At 35.9% G+C, this 27,433-nt stretch overlaps 1 protein-coding gene across 2 annotated transcripts in view; it reads left to right on the top strand.

Moving 5' to 3' along the window:
- LOC149412486 (homeobox protein caupolican-like) overlaps positions 1-23,721 on the top strand; it is a 158,582-nt gene extending 134,861 nt beyond the window's left edge. For both annotated transcript variants that reach the window (XM_089646045.1, XM_089646046.1), the window contains exons 4-7: positions 9,058-9,377; positions 13,684-14,257; positions 14,757-14,821; positions 21,737-23,721. In XM_089646045.1, coding sequence (XP_089502171.1) covers positions 9,058-9,377; positions 13,684-14,257; positions 14,757-14,799 — 937 coding nt within the window. In that variant the 3' untranslated portion in view covers positions 14,800-14,821; positions 21,737-23,721. The remainder of the gene's footprint in view (positions 1-9,057; positions 9,378-13,683; positions 14,258-14,756; positions 14,822-21,736) is intronic.
- Positions 23,722-27,433: the final 3,712 nt, after the last annotated feature.

The following is a 27,433-nucleotide window of genomic DNA, read 5'->3' as shown; positions in this document are numbered from 1 at the left end:
GTTTTCATTATTTTTTTTTGGTAAACTAATGGTTAAGACAAGATTTTTTATTCATAGCACAAAGGGTAGCAATTATTTTACAAGCAATAATTATTAGTCTGAAACACTCCTCCACATTGAAAAATCTCCAGATAAAAGATACATGACATATATTGAATGACATATATTGAATTATTTCGCGGATAAGAGATAAGCCGCCATAGCTCAGTGGTCAGAGCTGTCGACCGGAATTCGAAAAGACACGGGTTCAAGTCCCATTGGCGTCATGTATCTTTTATCAGGAGATTTTTCAATGTAGAGGAGTGTTTCAGGCTAATAATTATTGCTTGTAAAATAATGTGTTTTCGTTTAGCTATTGTCTGACTGTGTTTTAAAAATAAAAGTAATTTTTCCGTGTAACAATGTAAGTGTGTCATAAATTAACAATTTACATTGCATACAACTCGAGACAATATAAAAATCTCGACCATCAATCACAACACACATTTATAAAGCATCCACTAATTTAGAATAATGTGAGTGCATTTTCTAGTAGCTTATTTTTCCGACTTCAAAATTGATTATGCTTAATAAGATCCGTTCTCTTGGCTGACGGGTGTCTTCACGCGCACCAGAAACGTAGGCAGCTTTTAGCGGGCCGCGGAATGCGGCGTGCTGTGTGGCGGGCGCGTCTTCTCGCCGTAAAAAGAAGACACTTTAAGTCGAAACTTTGACGTCAAGATTCATTCCAGAAGCTGTATATTTCGGTCTAGGCCAAAAGATTAAAAATTCCTTCCTCCTAAAGAATTAAACAGAAATCCCGCGGAAAAAGATACATTTTTTAGTCTTTTTACCACAATTTTTTTTCAAGCCGTTCTCGCCTAGCTCGACGTTTTTTTTTAACACCATTTTGCTCTTTTTCCGGGATAGCGTTTCGGATGCTGCGGTACATACTACAGAATGTCGCCAGCTCGCTTAGCTCTCGCCTTAATGCGATGTGAATAGATGGCCTAGTATTTATTTGCTCGCGTCGTGTGAAAATAACGCGGAGGTTTTGAGGTATTTCGGCAAGACCCGCTCAGCAGAAAGGACGCACAAAAACGCCAAGATCCAAAAAGGTAAAAGGGATCTTCATTATTTTTATTCGAATTTCTGAAAAAACTTTATTAAATTGACACAATTTGCTCATTTTGTATTTTTTTCTTCGTTAGAAGGCAAAATTGCCTTATTATCATTGTTCTAAATCATAACTAAGATTCAATTAAATTATTCGTGTTTGCTTGTCACTTGGGTAATATTATCTAGATTAGAACTTTGACCATTAAAAAAAGTTTAGCAAAATCATGTCAACTGGGTTTTATTTTATTCTCACTGTAGACATTTCTCAATTTCCATCCTGAGCTATCGAGCTTTAAAATATACACTCAACCGTCGAAAGCATGCCACATTTTAACCACATTACTCTATTTAGCAATGTTCAAACTTCCCTTTCGCTAATAAAACATTCTTTACAATAAAGGTGAACGATGTACTTCCACCGGCCATTAGACAGAATACAAATTATGCTTGATATGAATCGGATTCCTAGACTTTCATTAGTATCTAATTAAGTTTATTTTTTATTAGCTCTATTACAAATGGTAGGATGTTAATTAACTTTTTAAAGTAATTATAAAATTAGATATATTTTAAACAATGCCATCTCTCAACGCACAATTTCCTAGTGAGACAAGCACAGAACATCACCCATGTAATAATGTATTTTTTAAATAAAATATAAACATTGTTCAATAAAAACGAATATTCGCAATAATTTACAATTTACAACAGCCAATAACTAAAATAATAAGAATGATGGTGTTGTTCTTGTGTTATAGCTGTTGGAAAAATAATAATTGTATCATTTACACAGCGCCGTTTTACGAACATAATGAAATAAGGAATGTATCCAAGCTGACAGAGTGTTCTTTCCTGAAATCATCGGGTCTTTGTTGTCTGACGAGCCGCGTGCCGCGTCGACAGCCGCTGCCGTCGGGCGCGAGGAACGACGGACGCTACGGGCGTCACATTCGGCGTTCAGCCGGCCCGTCACCGTGAGACAAGTCATCGCCTATTAAGTCCTAAGCAAGTAGAAAAATGCGCTTAATTGATTCTATATACGGATGTGCTTTTCTTTGTTTTGTTAAGAAAATCAAATTTTGCAGAGCAGGTAGCCTTATAGTGGTTTCCAATGTAACTGTACATTATTTAGACATGAGTAAAATAATTATCGTCGGATAGATTTTTACTTAACCTACACTTTACGACCATAAAAATTATACGACTTTCGTAAAAATGCTTTTCGTGTAAGTCTCTACATATAGACTAAAAATAAATTGAAACATATTGCGATAACGTTTACATACTTACAGAATATTAATATGTAATCGTTTGGTTATTTTCGTTAACCGTTTTGTCATGTGATTTAACCTTTTTGTCATGTAATGTTATCTCCCACCATTATATTGAAAAATTGTGCTTTTTCAGTGAGTAGGTATTTATATTTGATGTATCTGAATAAATTAAAATAGTTAATAAAGTCTGAATAGGTCGATAAATATTTAAATGTTTAAAAACATGCTTATAGCACTTAGGCCTAAAATCATAATATATGTTAATGAAGCTGCGACTATAAAAATTACGTCTAAAATGATGCTCATAAACCAAGTAGGTATTAGCTTTAGCTAGACGACAGATTTATTTATTTTTTCTCTGGAGCACTTCATCATTCTCTGTTTCAGCTACTCAACTTTACTGTCGCCCCGTTCGGCTAATTGTGTTGTATTTATATATTTCCATTTGGTACCCCTATTCCACGCCTAATTACGTACAGACGCGAGCGCACCGGTGAAGAAGTGACGGCGCCTATTTTTGTAGCGGAAGATGAATGTGCCCGCGAACGGTGGGGCGTGAAATGGGAAGATTTGTGTATGTCTCTTGTATCTAAACAGCATCTTACTCAAGCCGGGAGCGCTGCGGTGTCAAAGGTCCTCGGCACGCGCATTTTTACATTTTTCACAAGTTAGGAAAGTAAATGTACCAATCTCTGCAATATGTGTAGGTACTTGTCTGGCATACTCGTTCTTTACAACATAGACTAACTAAAATAACACAAAAATTAGCTGAAAAGCTAGATTAAAAATACGTTAAGAATTCGCTTTAATATTGAGGATTTCTAAAGTGAACGATGTTGATTTTTACATAAATATATACGGGACGGGGTATGTTAAAGTTTAGTACCGAAAATAGTTCGGAGATATAGTTCGAATAATAAAAAAGATGCATGTGATTTTATTAATTAAGCCTAGGGTTTTTTGTGAGAGCGATTGTGCTGATTGCATCAGGTAGTATAGGAACACAACGTCGTGTAAATAAATGTACGCCATACAAAAATGAAAGCTTTTAAGAGAAATGCTTACGTTGCACGCCGCTTGGTTCCTAGTTGTTCTAAAAGCTTTGCGAAATAGAGCGTTATTGAATAGGCGATATATTTAGTTCCCCTTTTGTAAGATTTTTCCCAGTTTCCCTTGTGGGGTAATTTATGTGGGTAGGTTGGGGATAATTGGACACACCTTTCCAGTGTTGGCTGCTAAACGCTCGACAAACTGGAATCCTTCATGAAACCAATTTCACAGCGCATTGTTTCTGCTCCCCTCCCGGCATTCCGATGCGTGGAGCTAATGTTGTGCCTACCGGGAGACCCAGCTACCAGCCAGCCACCAACCTTGGCTTTCTCTTACTCTTTATTTTCAAAAATCCCTTCTCCCCGAGGAATTACTTTTATTCGCCGTGACGCCAACAACCTCGAGGTAATTAATTTCTATCTTGAACACCGCCGCCTGCGAACTGCCTCTCTAATTAACCCCAAGAATAATACGCTCTTAGGTACGCGCATGTATTGTTCGTTATTAAATGCAGATTTTTAATATGTTTAACTTGCACGGTTCTTGAATTGCGGAATGAACACCTGCAATGTGAAAAGCTTAGATTAGTGACGGGTCCGATACTTATTTTTAGTATGGCGATAAGTTTGACGACTTTCAAGACTTAATTAACAAAAATATTAATTATTATTGCTTTAAAAACTCATTTGAGATATTATTATAATTATATTTTACATATTTTTTGTTCTACATAACTTTATGAATTGTTAACTATTCCGTTGTAATTTACTCCACAAAATGATCTCTCCCATACATGAAACTCTGTTTAAAAAAAGACCAAAGTGTTTTAAGAGAAGAAAGTAGCAGATAATAAACGGCCGGATAAAATGATTAATCCCGTGATAAAAGAAAAAGCGTTCCACCCTGTCGAAGGTTACAAATGTTCCCCATCTCCCCCGGGCCTCCCTTGTACGAGAGCTTATTCAGTATCCCGAAAGGAGCCACAATGGTAAGTTTCAATAAGAATTACACCGCTGGCGAAGCTGTTACAAGGGAAAAACACGATCGAGGAATAACAAGCCGTATTTCAATGGGGTATAAACTCTACTTCCGCCCGCCCCGCGCGCGGCGCTTGTAGCGTTCCGTCCGCCGGCGGGGAAGGAAAACACGTCTCTTGTTGTAACAGAGAAACCGAAACGGAAAGCAGAATGGAGGATGAAGAAGTTTAGTCGCGTCTTTCCGCCATCTGCAGGAGCGGGACGGAGTATAAAATGGCGGGCGGGCGTATCGATTGGCGGGAAACGGTGCGCCGCTTTCCCTGCCAGAGGGCTCTCTAGCGTCGCCTGGGCCGCACGCCCAGCCCTCTAGCCGTGAGCCACATCCAACTCACCATGACACATCGAACTTATCTTCAAAGATATTATTATTGTTGCCATTGGCATGGGAGGATGGGGCCAATTTATCTTACTATTCCGACACCCGTCGACATTATCTACGAGCTGTTAACATAATATTATTATGTGTCGTCAAAATTATTGGACATGCCTCATTATTTGTTACGATTTGTTTAATTCAAATTGTTTCCTGGTTTAATAATTATTCTAAAGTTCTTAGTAAGTAATTAGAGATGTGAAAATCTAAGTATCCAGGTACTAATATTAATGTATTTGATATGAGTAGTGATAAAACAAAATTGTTACAAATCACCATTCGTCAGAAAACCTTAGTTGAATCGATTTCCCCAGAGCAGGGCGATCGAAGAAATTCAATCCGAAAAGGACAAAAGAAAAATACTTTCCATGCATATATCATGCGGACAGATTGAAAAATACGTTTCCTTTGTATAAGCGGCTACGATTTTGGTCTTGTTTCTAGCAGAGGGCTTATATTTCGAGTTCGACGTTATTTTATTGGTCTCCCATGACCACCTTTCTCTTGTTAACTTTTTACCGGGAAAAGTAAAACCTTTTGCGGAGCGGAGTCGCCGAAGCCAGTGCCGACTCGTCGACCATTTGAACCTATTTTGTAAATAAATTCATCCCCAGCTATTCGACTTGTTTAATAATAATAATAATTTGATAATTTATATAGCACCGTTTTGGTTAAAAGTCACCTCGAGGGCACTTTATCCAATTATTCAAATAACAAATACAGAAAGCATATTTACCTGAAGGGGTTACCTAAGATAAACACACTTTGAAAATATTCTTAATAAATTAGTAATACTCATTTTTCTCCGTGTACACAAGTACAAAACAGGCAAAATTAAATTGAAAATTATTGTAACTATCTAAAATTGTTTAACAGTATTCGAACCCACCTAGTACATACCTGCCAATGTTGTATGCACTGAATCGTGAGTGACATTGACAGACAGATTTAAAGAGGGGTGCAAATATGAAACGTTACAATTAAAATGCATATCCGAGTGTGAAGTTATTTGGCGGAGATTAGGGGTGGTGTGAATTAGCGGGCACAGGGCGCCCCTGGCCGCCGCGAGCGTGTGTACCGTGTACCTCCTAATGGCTTCGACTCTCCGCCCCTGTACGGACACAGATATATCAGTTTAAGTATGCCGTGTTGATCTTATCCTAATCCAATCACACTTTTTGTTTGATTTTATAAGCTTTACTTGAAACTTTCTCCGGCTTTCCGTGCCGCTCGGTCTCTGAAGGATCTCTTCAGGGGTTACATATTGTAAAAAATGTTCTCAATCCTCTTTGGTTTTTAAATCTTTCATTCCTTTTCCTTCGGTCTTTCTCTCTACGGTATTTCAGGGTATTTGCACATCGCTCATATTTAAGTCGTTTGATATGATCTATGTGTTCTGTAAAAAGGAACTGGAGAGATATTTTATTCAAAGCCTTTTTTCTGCCTTCAAGGGGAAACGCTATGGACCGACATGGGACTCGGTGGGCACTTATTTATAAAGCAGTGAAAACCTTCTATTCAAATTACTTTATTTTAGTTCGGATATTTTATTACTTCATCCCGAGTAGGTACCTAACCTAACTGGGTAGGTATGCATTATTAGGAAACAATGACTGTAAAGTGGAGGCAAGGCAAGGTGTAGTCATTAGCAGAGCAGACTGCTATCGAGGCGAGAACTTCCTCTGCTATTAGCGCTCTAAGTAAAGGAGGCTACAGCTCCTACTCTACGTACCGCCTCCGCTCCACTCCAACCATTATAATCCATCCTTTGTTACCAACAAACTCCCTTTGATAACATTGTTAAGTATTTCACATCGGGCTCTCGGAAATAATAACGCTTCCGAAGACTTGTTAAATTTTTACCGCTTGATGTCTAAATAATAAGGTCATTTTGACGAAAACAGTTTACTTTATACATTAAACCCCATCTCATAGCAGATAAAATTATGATTAAGAAATTTTAGAATATATTACTGCTGCAGGCAGTCATTAAAGAACTTAATTACGATGTTTCAGAATAAAAGCACATTTTGCTCGGCATTAAGACTTCTATCACCAAACAATCTGTAAAAACGAAACGCAATTAGTGCCTGAAAATGAGATACATAATGATGATTTAAACGAATTGGTCTAGTTACTTATTGTCTTCGTCATTTATTTCTCCGTATGCTGAGGACAGTAGGTACAAACAAATTTATATCAAGAAAGGTAAAGTAATAGCTGATTAGTTATTCGGGAACTTGAAATGTCATTATTATTTCAAGATAAGACTTTCCATGGTTTTTCATAGATATCTAACAAGATAAAACGTGGTTTGTTTATACGCGTTGAAATATCCTTGACGGTCTCTGTGGTTGAAGGGAAAGACTCTTGACTAACAGTCCGAAGTTTGCGGTTTCAAATAAATATCAATAAATTTTAATTTAAAAAAATTGTGTTTTTTCATAATTTGTTCATTTAAATAAAATATTGTTTACTTGAGCCACATTTCAGATTAGAATATACTCTCAGAATCTTCCTGGTATAGGGCCGCCATTCAGAATTGAAATGTTACTTTAAATGGCTTTGGCCGTGTTTGGTGACCTGATCTGAATATCCAGGTACTTCTCCACTTTTCTTTTTTCCATCTTCTTCCACTCACCACAATCTAAGCATCCCAACATGGGGATGCCGTAGTCTCACTGGCTCTAGATGATTGGGAGCAATTGGATGCACATGAAAAAATAATATATATAAATAAACTTAGTAAATGGTTGAAAGATGGGTACAAAAATACAGGGAGAAAAAATATAAGAAAGGAAGGGTTTACTAGGTTAAACATTATTGATTGCATTATTGTTGGTTGCTGCTTTTGTCACGTCATAGGCGCTGTACAGTAGACCTGTCAATCTAAATAAAATTAATTTTAACATAATTGTCGACTCACGAATGCAAATAATACAATACATTCTTCCCCAAAATCTCGCCGTTCACTTTTTAGTTTACTAGAATCCGTACAGACCTCGTTTTTATACTTACGCAATTTATATGCTCGTAAATAATACATAACTTCATATCAGTATTAAGGTTTTTTTAAGTGTAAGCACGTCGCTCGCTCTGAGTCTCTATATAATATGAATCCACAAGTACGCGCCTTGCAAATATACCCCTGAAATAATAACGCTCGCCGAATAAGTTAACGCAAGAAACAAGATGAGGCTAACTACGTAGGTACCTATTACATTTATATTTGAATTATAAATGATACTCTCGCGAAGGCGAAACATATAAGCAGTCTTAAACTAACTGGCATTTCTGCTATTTTAGCATCGTGAAATTAATATGTACGTATCCTGGTTTGTTAACCACAAACGAGTGTCAGAGGAACAACAATAAATTTACCTTCTTTATATATTGGCCGCCAGAAGGAGTGGGCTAAGTCTTAGCTTGCCTTGCAGCCCTTCTAATATCTAGGTAAATCAATATGAAGTTTGATTGCTTTCGAGGTCCGCCACGGAGCGCCGTATGATAGCCGTTTCCTCGCTGGCGGAGCATGTTGGCTGCTCTCCGAACGATGGAATCAGTCACGACGCTCAATGCTACAACTAGCTGAGCCGCCCGAACCGCACGATGTGTATGTACACTGTACACATTTATACAAGCACCGACTATACCTGTACATACTGTATAGGTACAAATACAGAATACTCCGAATACATACCATTTTCGTTTTGAAACCGCGTCACGAGAAGATGCAATTATAAACTTTAGTTTTTATGTTTTCGACTGCAGCATAACATTTCAGTCAAATCGATGAGAATTAATTAAAATAAATAAAATGACTTTTTCTTATCGGAATTGCTGTTTAAAAACTTCAACGGTTCCTTTTGAGAATAACAGAGAGCGCCACTTCCGTTTACCAACATTCCTAAACTATACAGTAATAAAGATAATAATACATCAGATTATTATTTTAAAATTATATATATTTGTGCACCTATGCTTGATGCATATGAATACTAGTAATATTCGTTCTAAATCATGATTTTGTTTGTATGCGTTGTATTTATTTTCAATGTATTACTAATATTTAATGTACACTTTGCATTGTTTTGCCGATTGCCTTGTATTGTAAATGTATCGTGTTCTTTGACCATTCCAGATCAAACGTAAATCAGGTGTGAGCTGTTTAACAAGAGTTCGCTAAATTAATAACGATTAAAATAATAGTGAACTTTGTCTACAGATATGGTGCGGGATACGACTTGGCCGCCCGGCGCAAGAACGCCACGCGGGAGTCGACCGCCACCCTGAAGGCGTGGCTCAACGAGCACAAGAAGAACCCCTACCCCACCAAGGGGGAGAAGATCATGCTGGCCATCATCACCAAGATGACCCTTACGCAAGTGTCCACGTGGTTCGCCAATGCTCGCAGGAGACTCAAGAAGGAGAACAAAATGACCTGGGAACCCAAGAACAAGACAGACGATGATGACGAGGCTATGGTTTCTGACGACGAAAAGGACAAAGACGACCTTCTCGACGACAAAATGAAGGGACAAAAAGGTACGTAACATACGATATTATATTACATTGTTTTTTCTAATTCACTGCGATGCGAATGCATATGTACATGTAAAATAACATTTCTCATTGCCTTGCGATTTATCGAATAATAAATTTGCTAGCGAATAATTCTCTGAATGTTGGGGTTTGTTGTATGTAACAAGACTATCATTTGAACTATCATTGTATCATTGCATAAAAACCTTTGTTTGCTTCCATTGTAAGATGTCAATGTAAAGTTGGTTGGTTGGTTGCTCGGCGCCACATCGAGAGAGGAGAGAGGAGAGAGGTCGCGCGGAACAAAGCGCTCTACTCCCGGGCGCGGGCGGCGGTGGGAGGGACCGTGTTTACTGACAGTTCAGCAGAAATACAAACAGCCACCCCACCCCCTAACCGACTACCTAAATAGCCAATCTTTTAAATCCCACTTTAGTTTTATTGGAGAATAATTCAGTAAGTGAATTATCTCGCTCAGAGAGAAGGGCGGGAAGAAACCGAGCGTAACCGCTTTCCTCTATTCCGGATTTCCTCCTTGTGGTGGAGTACTCTCCGTTTGGGCGTCTCTTTCCCTCTTAGGGGTGGAGCACCCTCCGATACGCGTATCGCCCATCTCTTTATTATTTGTGCAGATATACTCGTATTCTTACGCCATTTATTATGTAGGCTGCGTGGGGGAAATCTGAAAAGGGAAACTGCGGCGAACGCTTCGGAATGAGCGCCCCCCGGCGCCCGGCGCCCCCCGCCGCGTGGCCCGCTTTATATTCCCATACTCGCATGCCTCCCGCCCACCTCCCACGCCACCTTGTCCCGATACCATCAGAGCACTTCATATCCCATCTAACTTATTCAACCGTTTCACTGTATCCGAATTACTTCATCATCATATACCTACCTACCTGTTTTACTGGCTCATGTCAAGTGAGATCATGCTCTTATACCCCATTTAAACCACCAATATTTCTGCCATAATAACCCGCAAAAAACGTCAAAAGTAAGTATTATTTAGTAAGTCAACGGACGAAACCAACACAAAATGGACAAATAATAATATGATACCTGAAAAGAAATACACTATATGAAATGATTGATCTATTGTTGACAAGTGTTTTAAAAATAATCAACACAAAAACGTTTGCACACAGTCAATAACAATAAATCCTACGAGCATAGTAGGTATAATAGAGACAGAATTGATTGTTTTCCCTCGAAGCCTTCAAGGCTCGAGTTGTGAAACGAGCCGCTTGCCGACTGGGGCTGGCTGGCTGGCTGGGGCGGTGGGTGGTTTGGGAGGAAAGCTCTTAATATTGACGTCCGTGTAGCACGCAGGAATGCGTGAGGGGAGACTAGATTTGTGTCGGGGAAAGCGTCGGTCCACGAGGGAAAGGGATAAATAAAAGCTTTCGGAATACATACACGCGTAGGACTTCGTGGCGTCGAGACCGAAAGCTGGCAAACATTCAAGAGCCAACTCGGAGAAAGTACGTACTACTTTATTGGCAGAATTTCTAAGAACACGTGTAGTGCTAGATCTTTTGTACAAGTGCCATATAACATAGTTTGCTATATGTAGCTAGAGGGTTGGTTGAAGCAGTGGGAAGCGAAAGCGCGTGGAGCGCACAGATCTGCCTTGCCCTGGGAAAGACGCGTCCCGCTTTTCATTACACGCTGCACTCTGTGAGTCTCACTCCATCGCCGTCAAAGTGGGGTGGTTTGGAAAAAGATATTTCATAATAAATAGACCCGGCAGTATGTGTTGCTCGCCCGGGGAGTTTATTGCCAGAACATTCACTCCACTCTATCGATCTCGCTGCGTGTGAAATATGCATTCCGCAGGGTTCTCCCCTCGCATATGCGAATTTAAAAGCACGATAAGTACTTTTATAAAACCCACGGAAAACCCTCGCTATTTAACAACATTTAGAATTAGATTTTTTAATAACACATAATTATTTTTTTACGCTTCTATTATTATTTGGTGGCAGATAAAATAATCCTTAAACTCGCATTTACACCCGCACTGCAAACCTTAATGCTGCAATAACTTCCCGTTAACTTCCCGTTCCATTTAAACGGAGAAAACAGCATTTTTAATAAAAACAAAGTTATCAAACATTAGGGATGCTGATGCTGAATATAAAATAGATGCCGAGATTCCGTCGTTATTATATCGTAATCGAGCCAACATGCGTAAACTGCCCGGAGCATTTTAGGGTTTGTAACGAGCGAGATAAAAATCAGAATTCGAGCCCAGGAAACGATAATTTAGGTAATGAATGAAAATAATTTGGCGGATAAGTATCTTAATTCTCCCCTCCGGTCTCCCTAAAAGCCGAGCTGCGAGCAGTAACCAAGGGAAGGGGCCGGGGTGTGAATTTCATTATACCGTTCAGGGAACCCCCGAACGTTATTTGATGGGTCACGACTTACTTAGATGTCCCTACTATCCACAGGGTGTACAGGAACAATCGCCGATGCATGAACTTTTCTTTACAAAAATATAACATGTATTTAAAACACAAATACGGAAACACAACATTTTGAAATAATTCTTACCGAGAATGATTTATTTTACTAACATAAGAAACTCAGTTTACCTATTCGTGAAAATAAAACAAAGAACTGAAACTTGATTCTTTCTTAGTCTTTATTGATACCTACCCAAATAAAATAAAAATAAAACATCCCCGAAAAAGCTTTAAGAGCTTTTATACACGCGCTGTAGCCTCCGCAGCTCTTGGGGTTGCTCCGGCGTTTGGCTTCGAATAAAAGCCAGGGGTTGAAATAAGAAATAAATGCGAAGGGGCATGGAGGGCCACAAGTGGTGTTTTCACTTTGCTAATCGGATAACTACTCGGCAAATGGTTCATTGCGAGGCGTCCGCGATTTCTTTATTAGATTTTAAGCTTATACTTTCAGCAAACTAATAACAAGGGCATACGGCGAGCATTACGACCGTCCCGGAAAAATAACTTTGGTTCACACGATCATGTCATGATCTTTACTTTATACGATGTTCAAACATGGGAAATTATATCATTTTGGTTCCGTGTATTAAACGAAATTCTCTCGCACTTGGAGTTTAACTTGTATCCCATTTATTAAATTGTATTTGGTCTCTACAACTGGAGTCGAGATGTATACCTATCTGTTTTCATAATGACAACATGATTTATCCAATTCGTTTCCTGATTAATTTTAGTTAATTAGGTACGCTTACAAGCAACACGCTTTAATCAATGGATATCTGGTTGTTTTTTTTACAATCATTACAGCGTGGCTTTTTATGAATGATACGAACGAGACTCTTACCAAATCGCGGTACCATTTAATATTACTAACTCGATGTAAATAAACAGCGCAAAAGCTTTTGTTACATCGCGCAGTCCTGGTCAACTTATTTACAAACGGCAATTTGGGTACGATTAATTATGTGGCTTAACGTTTTGCTATTTGAGATTGTATGCGAGGTAGAGGAAGAGAGGTGGGGTGGGGCCGAGATATCCCAGGCAGAGACACTATTAAAAAGAATTATTAGGAATTAAGAATCAAAATGGACATTCAAATGAAGCATATGGATATATGGGCGCATGTCTGCTGGTATCCCGCTGGTTGGGGCCAACACGCTTCATCTGTCTGCTGAGATCGGCCAATTCATCAATACCGGCGGGGAACTCACTTCATTTCCTAATAATGTTTGTTTAAGCAGACCTTTCGTTCTTTATTTTATCTTCCATTATGTTTTTATTGGGTCCGATAAAAATATTCTTATAACTCGATTAGACGATAAAGTTCGCCCGTTGTTCGAGCGCACAAAAAACGAGTCGAATCGAAATTTATTTTTCTTCCGACATCAGGAATTCGGATTATGGCCAGCATGTGGATGATGAAGTGTTCCTAGGTGCGGCCGATTGTGGACTCTACGTGTATTTATGAATCGGGCAGGCTTACAAATTGAACTGCCCGTCAATAAGACAACATTCCTGCAATTTACTTTAATTTAATTATTTCAGAATAAGACATTAATAATTCAATTTCTCTACTTTGATTTATGATGACCTTCTCTATTGGATGATAAATCATTTTGAAGATCAACCTTTAGTGGTGTTCTTTTTAACATTGGTTTCCTTACTGGCTGAGCCTTCGAGTTAACCTCTGTTATTGTGCTCGTGCCATTGCTGTTTATATTTGATTGTGACTTGTGATGGACCATTATTGCGTTGAATGTATAGCGCGAATAGCGAGGCTAGGTGTATGTATGTTGGTTTGCTGGGCTTGCTTATGTTGACCAGTATTATTCTCAATTCAGATTCCATGCACCACGTGAAATCCGAACGTCAGCTGCAGCAGCAGCAACAGCAGCACGACAAACCGCTTGATGACGATGATGACCTTACAGATGACGAGCGCAAGTCCGAGGAGATGATGGGCCACCACCACATGCACCAGCACCACCACCAGCAGCACCAGATGCTGGGCTACGGCATGAAGGAGGAGCTGCGGGGCGGCGGTGACTGCGGGGTGCCAATCCCTGCCACCAAGCCCAAGATCTGGTCGCTGGCGGACACGGCAGCCTGCAAGACGCCCCCGCCGCCCGCCGCGCAGGGCTGGCCCGCGCACTACCAGAACTTCGCGCTGCCCCAGGGCGGCTACTACGGACGGGGCCACTTCTTCCAGTCGGGAAACGGGCAGCAGTCCTGCGCGCATCCGGCGGGGTTTCCGGAGATCCAGACGGATACCCCGCCGCAGACTCCACCGAGTATGAAGCTGCCGGCTGCAGTAGCGCCGTTCGGCAGCGGTGGCAGTAGCGCGCAGGGCTCTTCCCCGCGCCACATCAGAGACGACTATCACCCCGACGCTGCCTTTAAGCCCTTCTACAAGAGGTCAGTACCTACCTACTTATACCCGCCACTCAATTAAATCGGTCTCAACAAATTTATTTTTGGTTTTTTAAGGATGGGTTATTTCACAGAATTTATCAAATTACAAAGTTCATTTTCAAATTTTTTGAAAGTTCTGTTATTATTCCAATTCCGTGAAGCAACTGGTCCATAACGATATAATAACAGAACTTAATTTGGACTTTCACTGAACTTTAAAATTAATGCTGAAATGATGAATTGTTCAAATTCTGTGAACATCCCGTCCTTAAACATTTTTAATTTGTTGGAGGTTCTCATACGAGATAAGAGGCCAATTTAGTGTCTGGCTTTGAGATCCATGTGGTTTTACCTCAACTCGCTAATGAATGTCAAAATAAATATTTCATTCAACTATCCCCCTAATAATTACATTACTTATTATTATTAAAACCATTGAAATCTTTAATCGCTCTGCCATTATTTCCAATATGACATAAACATTTTAAACCTTCTATTCTAGCTCGCCTCAGCAGCTGACCAACGGATTCGTATCACCAGTTTGAGTCGAAAGGGAAATTTTATAAGGTAAGCCAATATTTCTTACCACTACTGAGTTAAGTGAGCAACGATCAAACTAGACGTGAATTATGTTCCTCTATTCAATGGCCCGTGCCCGAGTTGCTATTATTTAATTACGTACATTATTTGTAAGCTTGTAAACAAAACAATAAACAAAAAAAGATTACCGGCCGGAAGACATAAAAAACAACGAGCCCAACGATGGAAGAAATAAGCAAGTCACTACACTTATAGCAGTCTAATGAATACGTCTGTAGCGAGCCCGGCAATTCCCATTAACCTATGGACACTCCGGTTCCTAAGCCAAATAAAAAGGACCGAAGAAAAAAATACTCTTGTAGACCCGCGGTGAAGTTATTGTTTCCTGTAGTGTCCTCAAAACTGGTACCATTATTTTACCCGGCCTGAAAACGGTGTCAGATTTTTATACGAGGGACCGCGAGGAGATTTCCATGCAGATAAGCCGGGCCTCAAGAGCGTACATTCATTAGGTGGAGTCCATAGCAGGCCTTACGAAGCGAGCAAGCACAGGTTGCGCAGGTACGTGCGATGGGAAGGGAACCACGGGAAGTCAAATCGCTAGCATAAGTTTATGCATCACAACGTTTTACCATAGGATAGAATTTACCCTCTATAACTACTGCTATTCTAGAAAGTTATTATTGTTCTTAATTGTGAAAACTTTGACAGAAATAAAAGATTTCAAGACAGATAAAAAAAAAAAACAAAATAAATTAATGTGACACAAGGAAGGAAAGCGTTGCAGGCAAAGTCCGGTACGCAATTTCCTATCGAAATTACCTAAAAAATGACAACTTGTTTTGTAAGGCCAAAAATATAGTAGGTCATTTCTACCATGAGAAAATTCAACTTAATATCCGCGTTAGTTTTAGTAAGCTTGTCGATTTTTCCTTTCACACTTGATTTCAAGTGTCGGAGGTTTAAAACATGCACAAAATAGATTTTTAGCGTGTTTTGTTCGGGTTATTTTAAATAATTTATGTGTTTTTCAAACCTTCAAACTTAACTTTGATAAAGAATTTTTTTACTTTAATGCATCTTTTACCATCTCCCACGGCATAAATCATTATTTCTTTTAGTAATTAAGTTGAAACCAAGTACTATCTATATTTCTTTTACGTACTAAGCATGTAGCGGAGTTCGATAAGTTTATCTTAGTTTTTGTATACACGATGCCAATGATGAAAAAATAACCAATTATTTTAAACCCAACCGCGTCTAGCTTAAATTTTGACCAAAAAAATAGATTTAAACCGTAGCCGTTAAATACTTCAAAGAAGAAAAAAATGTCAAGTGACCGGACGATGGCCGGCCGCGTCATAATTATTCTGAATGAAAACAAGTTTTAGAGTATCAAATGTGTTTCATTAACAATCTGTGTCCATTCATGAGTTCGGGTCCATTCATCCGGACGCTGGATCTGTGATCTTTCGTCGCGTTCACCCATATTCCTGTTTGTTTGAGAATATATTATTAACGCGAGAGTCATGACTCGAGATAACAGCTGAGAAGGTAACTGAGATCAAACACAGCATCCTGGACAGGGTGGACCGGAAAGCTTTCACAGCTCATTCAAAACCGAAGCGTTGAAATTGTTCAGTTAAATATTTTTTTACGATTTGTTTTCATCAGAAATATTTCAATTTTTCAGGTTGCTATACAAATAATATAAATTACCCCGTCTTTCTTCCGACCTATTTTAAAATCAAAGTTTTCCTATTTGTTGTAAACATTTAACAATATTGTAACACTTTCAAACTAAATATGTTATTGACCAGTTTTTGTCGTGTTTGGCAAGTGCTGTATGATTCCACAGTAATCATCACCAAAGATAATAATGTTGGATGTCTATTAGTTAGTTAGTTAGTTAGTCCTGTGTGAAATCGAGTGAAATATTTACTAAAATTTGCTTTGAATTTAAGTTTCGTTTTCAAATTTGGAAGTGATTGTATAAGGATCCAGACTGGCGATAAAGTAGTTATTTACATATAATTTATTATTTTTAACAAAAAAAATATTAAATGACGTTTGAAATTATTTTTTTGCGTTAGTCAATTCATCAAACATATCAAAAAATATTTTTTACTTTACTTTTTTTAAAAATTATTTATTGACTAAATTAACATAACAATTTATAAACTTATGGTTACATTTAGTTATTTATAAAATTATATTTTTGCAGAAAGCATAACAATATTTTTTAAATACTTTCATCCCACCATACATTTGTAGTCCTTTATACATTAATCATTCCATTAAAATTTCTGGTTTCATAACTATGTAAATTTTTATTAAAAACTCTTCTCTCATTTGATTAATGTTTGCATTATTAGCCTGTTATGTAAGTCAGTAAGTCCTGCTTAAAAACTGATTCAATATACTAAAATTTTCTTTGATTTGAAGTGTCGTCAAAAATTGGAACTGATTGTGTGAGGAATTCAGACAAGCAATAAATTAGGTACCTATCCTGCCCATTATATAAAATTGTAACTGATTTGTCTAGATTGCACTAGTTTACTACATAATTAACGGCTTTACGTATGTAAACCAACGTATTATGCTCCGATCTGTGTGTGCCTAGCCAGGTAGGTGAACGTATGTTTGTTTGTTGAAGGTGTGAAGAAAAAAAATCGCGAATATTTTGTATCCTTTGTCTCAGTTAACCCTTTTCAACGAGCGTATAAAAACGCACGCTCCAGAAATTTTTCGATACTCAGAGTAAAAAGGATAAATAGTTATTCTTATTAAAACCAGTGTTTATAATATTACTTGAGTTTTTAACGATGACCTTAAATTAATTTTAATATTTTTGACAGGGATGATTGTTAGGCTAGTAAAATAATTAAATTTAAATAATTTGAAATGGGTGTTGTCTTATTAGCACCTATTCAGTTGGCACTTTTTACACCGTGTCATGGTTTTCCCTGCGGGCGAACTGCGCACTCCCGCGCGCAGTCGCACCGGTCAGATCGGATCTCGCTCCATTTGTCACTGTCAGAGAGGTGGCGATAGGCCCCGGCCCAATGCGACAATAATATGCACAAGTAATGTGGGGACCTATTCTAAAAACACTCATTCACAACGTTCCATTCAAAAGGATGCTGCACTTGACAGTTTCTTTTTTCTCTTCCGTGCCTCTAATTTACTGGCTATTGATATTGTGTAATTATCGCTAGTCCGAGGTGGGCCACTATACACTATAAACCCTTTTCTCACACTTTTTTATGCTTTTATTTTTTTCAAACAACTTTAATCTTGAAGCTAACTAGAATATTGTTGATTTCCAGGCCATCGGGGCTCCCATTGACACCTCTCCGTATAATAATATATTATATTTGTTATTAACTCGATCTGACAGGACATTATTATCAATAAATCAATGTTCGCACTTATCTTTTGGAAATAAACGAAAGAGACATACACTTATGATTTAATTAAGTTGGAAATAAGATTTATACATTGTCTTCTGTTTAAATTCACCGATAGATATAGCAACAATAAATAAAACGGAAATCAGTCGATATTTTTATCATCGTTAAATAAAAATGGTTGTTATAGAACGCACGGAATAAACTTACTGACATAAAATGTTGCAAATGCATTAAGAATCTATTCAAATTATTCGTAATCCGGTTAAAAACAGGACTGAAGGCCCTTGATATGTTTCATGTTCTATGTTCCTTGATGAATTGATAGGTTTCCTGTTAAACTTTTAGTAATAAATTTATTTATTATCACGATGTGCTTTTCACGAAATGCATCAGGGCAAATGCCGGTGCATGAACAAGTGTTCCGATGTATTAGGAATGTATTAAAAGTTTAACAGGGAACGACCTGCAATTCCGTTTTTAATCGTCTTTTAATAATAAATCATCAATTCTCATTTTCCTCAGTACGCTATCAGAAAGTTTTTAAATTTGTAAATACAACTAAAAATTAACGGAATGCATCATTTAAAAATTTAATGAAAATAATTTGTTGGTCGCTTATGCGCGGATTCGCCAGAATTCACCGCAGAAGCTTTTATGCGCAAGCGGTTTCTTTCTCATATTTTTTTCTAGCAAAAAAAGCTTTATTTGCAGCTTTTGGCGTGTCTAAACCACCGCAAATATTCTCGACTCTTAAAAGTGCATTCCTCGGGTTTGAGTCCAATTCGGATTCGTCGAGAAAACAGAGGGAGCATGCAAATTCAAACGCGTCCACCTCATCAAAAGATGTTATTCACGTGTGAAACTGAAAACAATCCAGAAAAAAAAATCCTCACGAAGTTTATAATAAAAATACTTTTTTTAAGGGGCGCTTTACAAAATAATAACCCATAACTTCGGCCTGTAAATTTTGTTTGTACGTTCCGCTTCCGTTTCAAGATTGTATCAGTTTTAACGTTTTTTTTTATCATATAATGTTTGAAAATACATAATATTGTATCTACAAAAAAATAGTTCAGTAAAGATTCTTTTTTCAAATCTGAAATCGTTGTGTTTTCTTGTACATTCATATTTGCATTTTTTAATATTATTTTTCCTAAGAAGAAAGTTCAACTAAAGAATAATTGTCCTTAAGATAGTTGCGTTCCTTTGGACAGATTGTATTACTCATTGTTAAATCTTATGGTTTCAGAGAAAATTTTGGTTTTAGTTTATTCCGTAAGAGAAAATTAAAAATACACGTTTTTGGACGCGAGATCTACTAATGTTTACAAAACTACTAGTTTTTGTAGGATAAAAGATAGGTGTTTCATTTGTCACAGGGATACTTAGTTTGACTTAGGTATATTAGGCATACATACAAAAATCACTAGCCTAAGAGAACTTCGAATTCCTAAAACAGTTATATTAATATGTTTAATTCTGATCTAGTAAATACGTGATCACAATAAACAATCTATCATGTATTTAAATACATTTAGTTTCCCTTGACAAAAGGTTCAGTTTTACCGGAAACGAACTTGCCACATTTGACCGGTAAATCTGTCCTTTCGTAGAACAGGCGGCCACGGTTTTCTGGGATTCGTTACCATTTTTCTCAGAAAAGCTAAAACACACGATTCCTTTAGACAAGTCCATTCTTCGGTAGCAATAATAATTATCTTAGTTACTTTGCATAAATAATTGCTTGTTTATACAAAAATGTTCACAACCGTACAAAGTACTTACGTAAGTGATTGAGGCATTCTTTCTGCATGTTGATTTATGAAATTAAAATATGATTACACACGGAGAAAAATTAATATTGATGATTTATTAACATTCTGTTAAAAACGTGATAGCTTGCAGTTTCCTAGTAAACTTTTAGTACATTCATAATAAGTCGGAATACGTGTTCATGCACCTGCATTTGTCCTTATATTACACAATGACGAAATGCGAAAATATTTTAATTTTTATGAACACGTATTCCGACATAGACGTTAACCCATTAGTGTTTTACTGATAATTTATTATAAAACCTGTCAATTAATTCGTTAAAGGTCTGCAGTCCCATTTTTAACCGGAATACGAATAATTTGAACAGATTTTAAATAAATTAGCAATATTTTATATCAGTAAGATTTTTCCTTGCATTTTTTGAGCTATTTATCAATAATATTAAAATAAAATATTTCAGTTGTGTAGACACCACTTAAATGATCTAATTATGATAATGAAACGAAGAGAAAAAGAATACAATCTGCATTGAATTTGGGTTGCCATGTGTACTGTTTGATTCAACTCCTCAACATCCTTCGCATCCTTAAATAACGTAGATGCTAATAAATTCAATAAACAATAAATAAGTAAATAAATATAAATAAATAAATAAATAAGATAACATGAGTTGGCTTTCTTCTACTGATGTAAATACAATAATTTTCGCTTTAATCAACTGGTCACCGTGTCAAAATAACAAGTGGCTAAGCGGCTCGGTTTAGTTTTAGTTTAACGAAACGGTAGGTCAAGCAATAACTCACCGCAGGTGTGTTTCTTGACATTTTGAGGGCCCTTTGTTGAAACAGGACACTATAAATACTCCTTCCAGTTAGGAAATGCTAATTCCAAGATGGTGTTAAAGTTACCCAGCCGGTGAGGCAGCCTCCCATCCTCTAATTTATTAACTTATATCATAACACTGCATTAGCATCGGCCCTATGCACACAATAAATGTTTGTATTTCTATTATGAACGGCTGTGTGAGATGTTAAGTTTGATTTATTCTATTGGTATTGTTAAAGACCGTGTAATAATAACGCTGCACATAAAAGGTTAAGCGTTTTATTAAGATAAAGTCCTCAGGTTGAATAATAAACACCCTTACATATGTATTAAGAAACTGTATTGTTAAAACATTTTCGAGTTATATAAAGTATTGCTAATTTATTTAGAACGGGATGTTTCAGAGAATTTGAACAATTCATCAAATTTCACAGTTAATTTGCACTTTATGTGAGAGTCCTGTTAAAATTCTGTTATTATATCGTTACAGATCAGTTGCTTCACAGAACTTGAATATTAACTTTTAAATTTGAAGAATTGTTCAAATCTCTTAAAAATAGTTTGTTTCCTGATAAACTTTTAGTAAATTCCCAATATATCGGAACACGTGTTTATGCACCTGCCTTTGCCTTGATAATATATAATGTCGAAATGCGAAAATATTAGGGTTTTTATGAACACATGTTATGATGATTAATATATTCGTATTTTACTAAAATTTTATCCTATAAATTCATTGGCCTGTTTTTAACTAGATTAACAATAATTTGAAGAGATTTTTAATAAATTACAATTACTCATTTTTCTCGATCTACGAAAAAATTGTTTCATCTTGTTTTGTGTTTTCAGTAGATAGGTAGGTTTTTATTGTAAATAATGGTGTTTACTTGAAGGCATTGAATTAATGTGAATTTTATTATTGTTTCAGAGCAGCTGTATAGCCGATAGCAGTCCCGGTGCGTCTCTTCTGGACCATAAAACATCTCGAGACGCACACTAGAGGGAGACTACGGTGACAAGTGAAATGACGTTACAGCAAAAACAATCTGATATCTATGTTAATAATATGACAGTTCATCTCGTATGTGTTATAAAATAGATGACATGTGCAATTCATCGTTTATAGATTATAAATACCTATATCTATCTATTATTATTATATTTTAAATTCGTAGAGATTTTCAGTATTCACAGATACGTTTCTTTTATTATTAAAATAATAATATTATTATTATCACAGACATTTTTACATAAAACTTTTATCACAGAATGCTTATAGTTGTTAGTGTAAGGTGTTTGTAAAAAGTGTATGCCATGAGCCGAGGAAAAAGCGTGTGAAATGAGCACGAAGCGACGCGGAGAAGTTTAGTAACTTAACATAACTCCTAAACATATGTTAAGATTAAATTATATTTTAGAAACAAAAAGTATAAATAAAGCTATACGTAAATTCGGCCGTCGGAGGGGAGAGGCCGACTGTGAAGTGATTTTAATAATAAAAGGAAAAAGTTAAAATTTGGGAGTCGTTGTTAAGCTGAAGAAGCGATGCGACCCTTTCGACGGAATATCGCCCTCCGTGGAATGTTCCACCCGCCCTTCGCAGAAGACAAAAGACACAAATAATGAACTACAATAATCATTAAGTTAGACGTAATGGTTAGATAGGCACAGTACTATATTCATGTATTATTTACACACTTACCCTTCTTTGTGTTTACTAAATGTTTTCGCAATTCTATCTTGGATACAAGCGACGCAATATGTCGTGTTGTCTATTATCTAAAATAACATTTCACTCCGTATATGTACTACCTACTTACCAGTGTATTTCTTCACAGTTTGTGTTTGTTGTCACAAATTCCTACAGTATTGTGTTTAGTATAGAAACTACATTGCAATAAATATTTTATAAACACCGTATTATTTTTATTTGTATGTGACAGGGGGATCACACTATTTATTATTGATAAATTCCTGTACTGGTTAAACAGCCACATATTTATTATTCACCTTGCGTACCAAAATATTAAGGTCTTATTGTGAAAAGGGGCGCAAGTGCGATCTGCGGAGACTCGTTAAAATTAAAGTTTTATTAAAGAGTCAAAGTGACAAACAGTACAAATTTATAACACTAAGGTCTACCATTTCTAGAATTTAAATGGAATGTAACAAGGTAAAACTTAAGGACAATTTAGGCTTATTCCTAGGATTCTATTTAAATTACTTTTGACAAAAAAAAATCTATGTAAAGAAGTGATACCTACAGCAATTGTGAAAAATAAATGTTTTGTAAGATTAGATTTCACTAATTTAAAATAAATATTTTTGTTAAGTACGCAATATTCTATTTCATAGAAGAAGGCTGCACTGGGGGAGGCTCCGCCCATCGCACTTGTTCTTTATCGAAAGAAACAATAATTGATAAAATATGGTAATAATTAGGATTGATCGTAGAAGAAGACTAAAGCTATGTATTATAATATTATGAACATTTATTATATTTCATGATTATGTAGAGCTGAAACGTTATTTTATAGAAATACAAGTAAAGTACTTACTCAGAATAAACTCATCTCAAAGCAGAAACCGTACGATTTTGCAGTACGGGTATTTTAACAGTAGTTTAAATTTTATAAACAAATTGCTAACCGTTGTCCTAACCAACTTATAAAAGTTGGATTTTATTAATGACACGCTCAATGTTTTAAGAAAATGTGAATAAACAAAATAATTACAAAACTTTCAGTAAAAATAAGTGATACCTATATCTTAAATAAAATTGGTTTTTTTTTCTTTTGAACTTTATTTTTTTCCCAAATTAATTTGTTTTCGTCCATGTAAAAAGTTATAATATTATAAATTGCAGTGTTTCTAAGGACATGTATCAGCGTATTCTTCGAGGTCGTTATGTATTTATAGAATATCACAAACATTATACATAATTAAATACTATTATTTCTCGTTAATTGTTTCATTTTTATTTCTCCCGCATTCCCTAGTCTCTTTCAGCAGTTTCTCAAGGATCCCATTACAATTCCATTATAATATTCTGAACAAATTACGGTTTTATCAGGAAGGAAAATCCGATTATTTACACGGAGAAAAATGATCCTGTTAAAAAAGTGACAGCATGTGAACTTCCTGATAAAATATTAGTCATTCAGAATATATCGAAAACACGTGTTCTTTGCCATATAATACACATCGTGACGGAATGCGACAATATCAGTGTGTTAACATCAATATCAGTATTTGTATGAACAAGTGTTCCGCTGTCCTCATAAAACATTCGATTTTGACTGATACTTTATTACGAACTCTTTCACGTCATTCATTATAGGCCTGCGGTCCCATTTTTAATACGAAAATGAATAATTAGACAAGATTTTTAATAAATTGACAGTATTTCATATCTATTAGTTTTCTCCGTGTAGAACCTGATTTCGGTAAATAAACATTCCAACTATATAAAGAAATCATATACACTACGCGAATGACGAAAAATCTACATCATTTTAAGTAATGTACAGCGCCCTTGAGGTGATTTTACACAAAAACGGCGCTATGCAAATCATCCAAATATTATTATTAATATTTTTTGCACCTTACGTGGTTCCGTAATTCCTCATAGGTTTCTTTTTTGCGGAAACTCAAAATATACATTTTAGTTCTTTACTATAATTTAAACCTACCACATTCATAATTTGTGAGTAAGTACATATTTTATGTATATATGACACTTCATATAATAACACGGTACAATGTATGCATTTTGAATAGATTATTGGATTAATTATACAGTGCCTTTTTCGTGAGGCTTCACCTCAAGGGCGATTTAAAACTTAATTTATCAAACCTATCTCATTAAAATTTATAACTAATAACATACAGCTAAGCCTTATTAGTAGTTTCTTACAATCAAGATTTATAACTAGTGACTTATAGCCCGCAACTAAGTACGTACTTACTGAGAATTATAACTAGTGACTTACCACTAAGACTTATAACTATAGTCACTAAAGCTTTTTTATATCAAATTGGAAAACAGTTTCTTTATTATTAAACATTGTTTATATCAAACCATATTTTTTGTACAATTTTATAGTGTATATTAAAAAAATGAGTACCTTTAAAATAAACTATCTAACTCTCCAATAATCCAGGAGGGAAATGACAACACAATAAGTAGGTACTAGGTTTGCCGAGGTGCCCACGTCTTTGTACAGGCACATTTTGTGGATTTACACAATAAATTATATAGACAAAGGACACTAACAAGGCAAGTATTTTGTTCCTAGACTTCTACAAACATGTACATGGTTTATGCATAGGTTTGTAGGTAAATCAGTGTATAAAATATTTAATGCATTAATAGAACAGGAATTTTCAGAAAATATTCTCCCTCAATAATTTATTTTATAAAATATTAATGTATTCCAATCAACAGGAAAGAAATGAGTCATATGTAAGTTATCAAATTACTCAACGAGAAGTCATTTTGTTGTTTTATTTAAAACAAAGGGCTGACAGAATTGACTTACTTAGGTGACGAAAAGTTTGGAAAATAACTTGGACAATCTATTCAGGTACTGAACTGACTCACAGCTGCTTTATTGATAATTATAGTATGCCAGCAGCAGACGTACAACATAAAATAAATTTGACTATTACTTATTTATAAATAATCTCTTCAAATTATTGGCAATTCCGTTTAAAACTCATCGATTGATTAAACCCGTCTCATGATTGATTTAACTAGTTTTTTTTAGATAATTACAAATATAATTATCATGACAAAATAATTTTAGTAAATTTCTAATGTAATATCATAATATATCATGGCGAAATGCAAAAATATTCATGAATTCGTGTACCGATTTAAAACAAAAATAGTGTGAACATTCCAGGGTAAAGATTAACCAGACTATATTTGTCAATTTCCTATTATCACCACAGAAAGCGGAAAATGTTGTTTGTGTTGTGATTGTATTGAATTTGACTTATGAAAATGATAATGTATTCGTAATATACTAAAATTTTATCAGGAAACCTGATGATTCATTCATAAGGCCTGTTTTTAACCAGAATTACCAAAAATTAAAGAGATTTTTAATAAATTAGCATCATTTTTCTTCGTGTACAACAGTTTTTGAAAGGACAAAAGTAAATAAAGTAAAGAAAAAAGGTTAAACCTTTCCTTATATACCTATGTATGACGCAGGTACGTACCTACCAATTAAAGCTTTACTTGAATTTATATCACTTTAAGAATTGCTACTAAAGTATGTACATTTTAAAATTAACTTTTTTTTTATTCTTACATTTTTTTTTTTTTTTTAAATTTTTTATTAGTGTCTATTTAATAACAGGTTTGATGAGAGTTACAATATATGATAATCTATAATATTTCATCTGTTTGTTCTTAGTCCTCCTCATTAGGTAGTTCTGTGCTGAGGCGGACTGGTACTTTGATTTTCTGTTATTTAGTTTCTATGATATTTTAATACATTTTCTAGTATGTCTGCATTAATTTCTTTCACCCATGTTTTGGTTTTTTTCTTAAGCTTATTTATATTTTCTATCTGTTTAAAACTTGTTTCATATAAGTTCATTACTAATATATATGTAAGTGTATAAAATTAATCAAAGCAGAGAATAACAATACAAATTCACCAATATTAGTAACTAGCTGACGTTTACCCGGCATTGCTTGGGGTTGTGAGTGTTTTGGAGTAAAGTTTTGAGGTTGTGAATTCTAGTGTACCTAAAAACTTGGTCTATTTTTAAGGTGGAAATAATATTATTCTTATTCTAAAGAATGGAAATAGAATACTGTTAATAAATTTTTGTTTCACTTGAACATGCACGTCTTCCCCGGACGTGCCAGACATTTACCATGCACTATTGTATACCATTGTTAGTATTTAAAAAAAACTTAAAACTTATTTAAAAAATTATATCTGAAAATCTGAATTGTATCGATTTTTATTCGACTACGTATCTCATTCCAGTGCGGAGATGATACATTAAGTCTTCCTCGGGTGTCCCGGACTATTCTTTTACTATTCAAATCACTCTCTAAACACTCCTGACACTAATAAGAACAAATTTTGAAATTTTCAACGAAATCGGTCCAGTAATTTTTGATCAGGGCACAAAGAAAGAAACGTTCATTTTTATAGTTCTGCGTACATTTTATTATTGTCTACTCCAGCTGCTCTAGTCTAGTAGGATAAATGTGTCCAAAATGATGTGTGGGCTCTCTGATGTGTATAGATATATGGCTAAACCATGTACGATCATGCGAAAAATATGGAGATTCGCAAATAATGCAAGGCTAAGGAAAGCGCAATGAGTATGACTATGAAAGGGAAGCTTAGATAGTTTGGGCACTTAGGCAAAGCGAATGAAACAAGAAAAGAGTGTAATGAAGATAATATATGAAGCAAATGTGAAAGGTAACAGAAGTTGGGACGACCGAGGAAGACATGTCACGATCAAGTGAACCAAATACTTGAGTCGAGGTAAATGAAGAATCAAAGAGAATAACCAAAGACAATAACCAAAGACGGCCGGCATAGTCCAGTGGTAACGCATTGGACTGCCATTCCGAAGGTCGCGGGTT

The sequence above is a fragment of the Hesperophylax consimilis genome, chromosome 23, assembly GCF_061612785.1.
Source record: "Hesperophylax consimilis isolate HC1 chromosome 23, BYU_Hcon_1.0, whole genome shotgun sequence".
NCBI lineage: Eukaryota > Metazoa > Arthropoda > Insecta > Trichoptera > Limnephilidae > Hesperophylax > Hesperophylax consimilis.
This window is presented reverse-complemented; position numbering and strand designations above follow the sequence as displayed.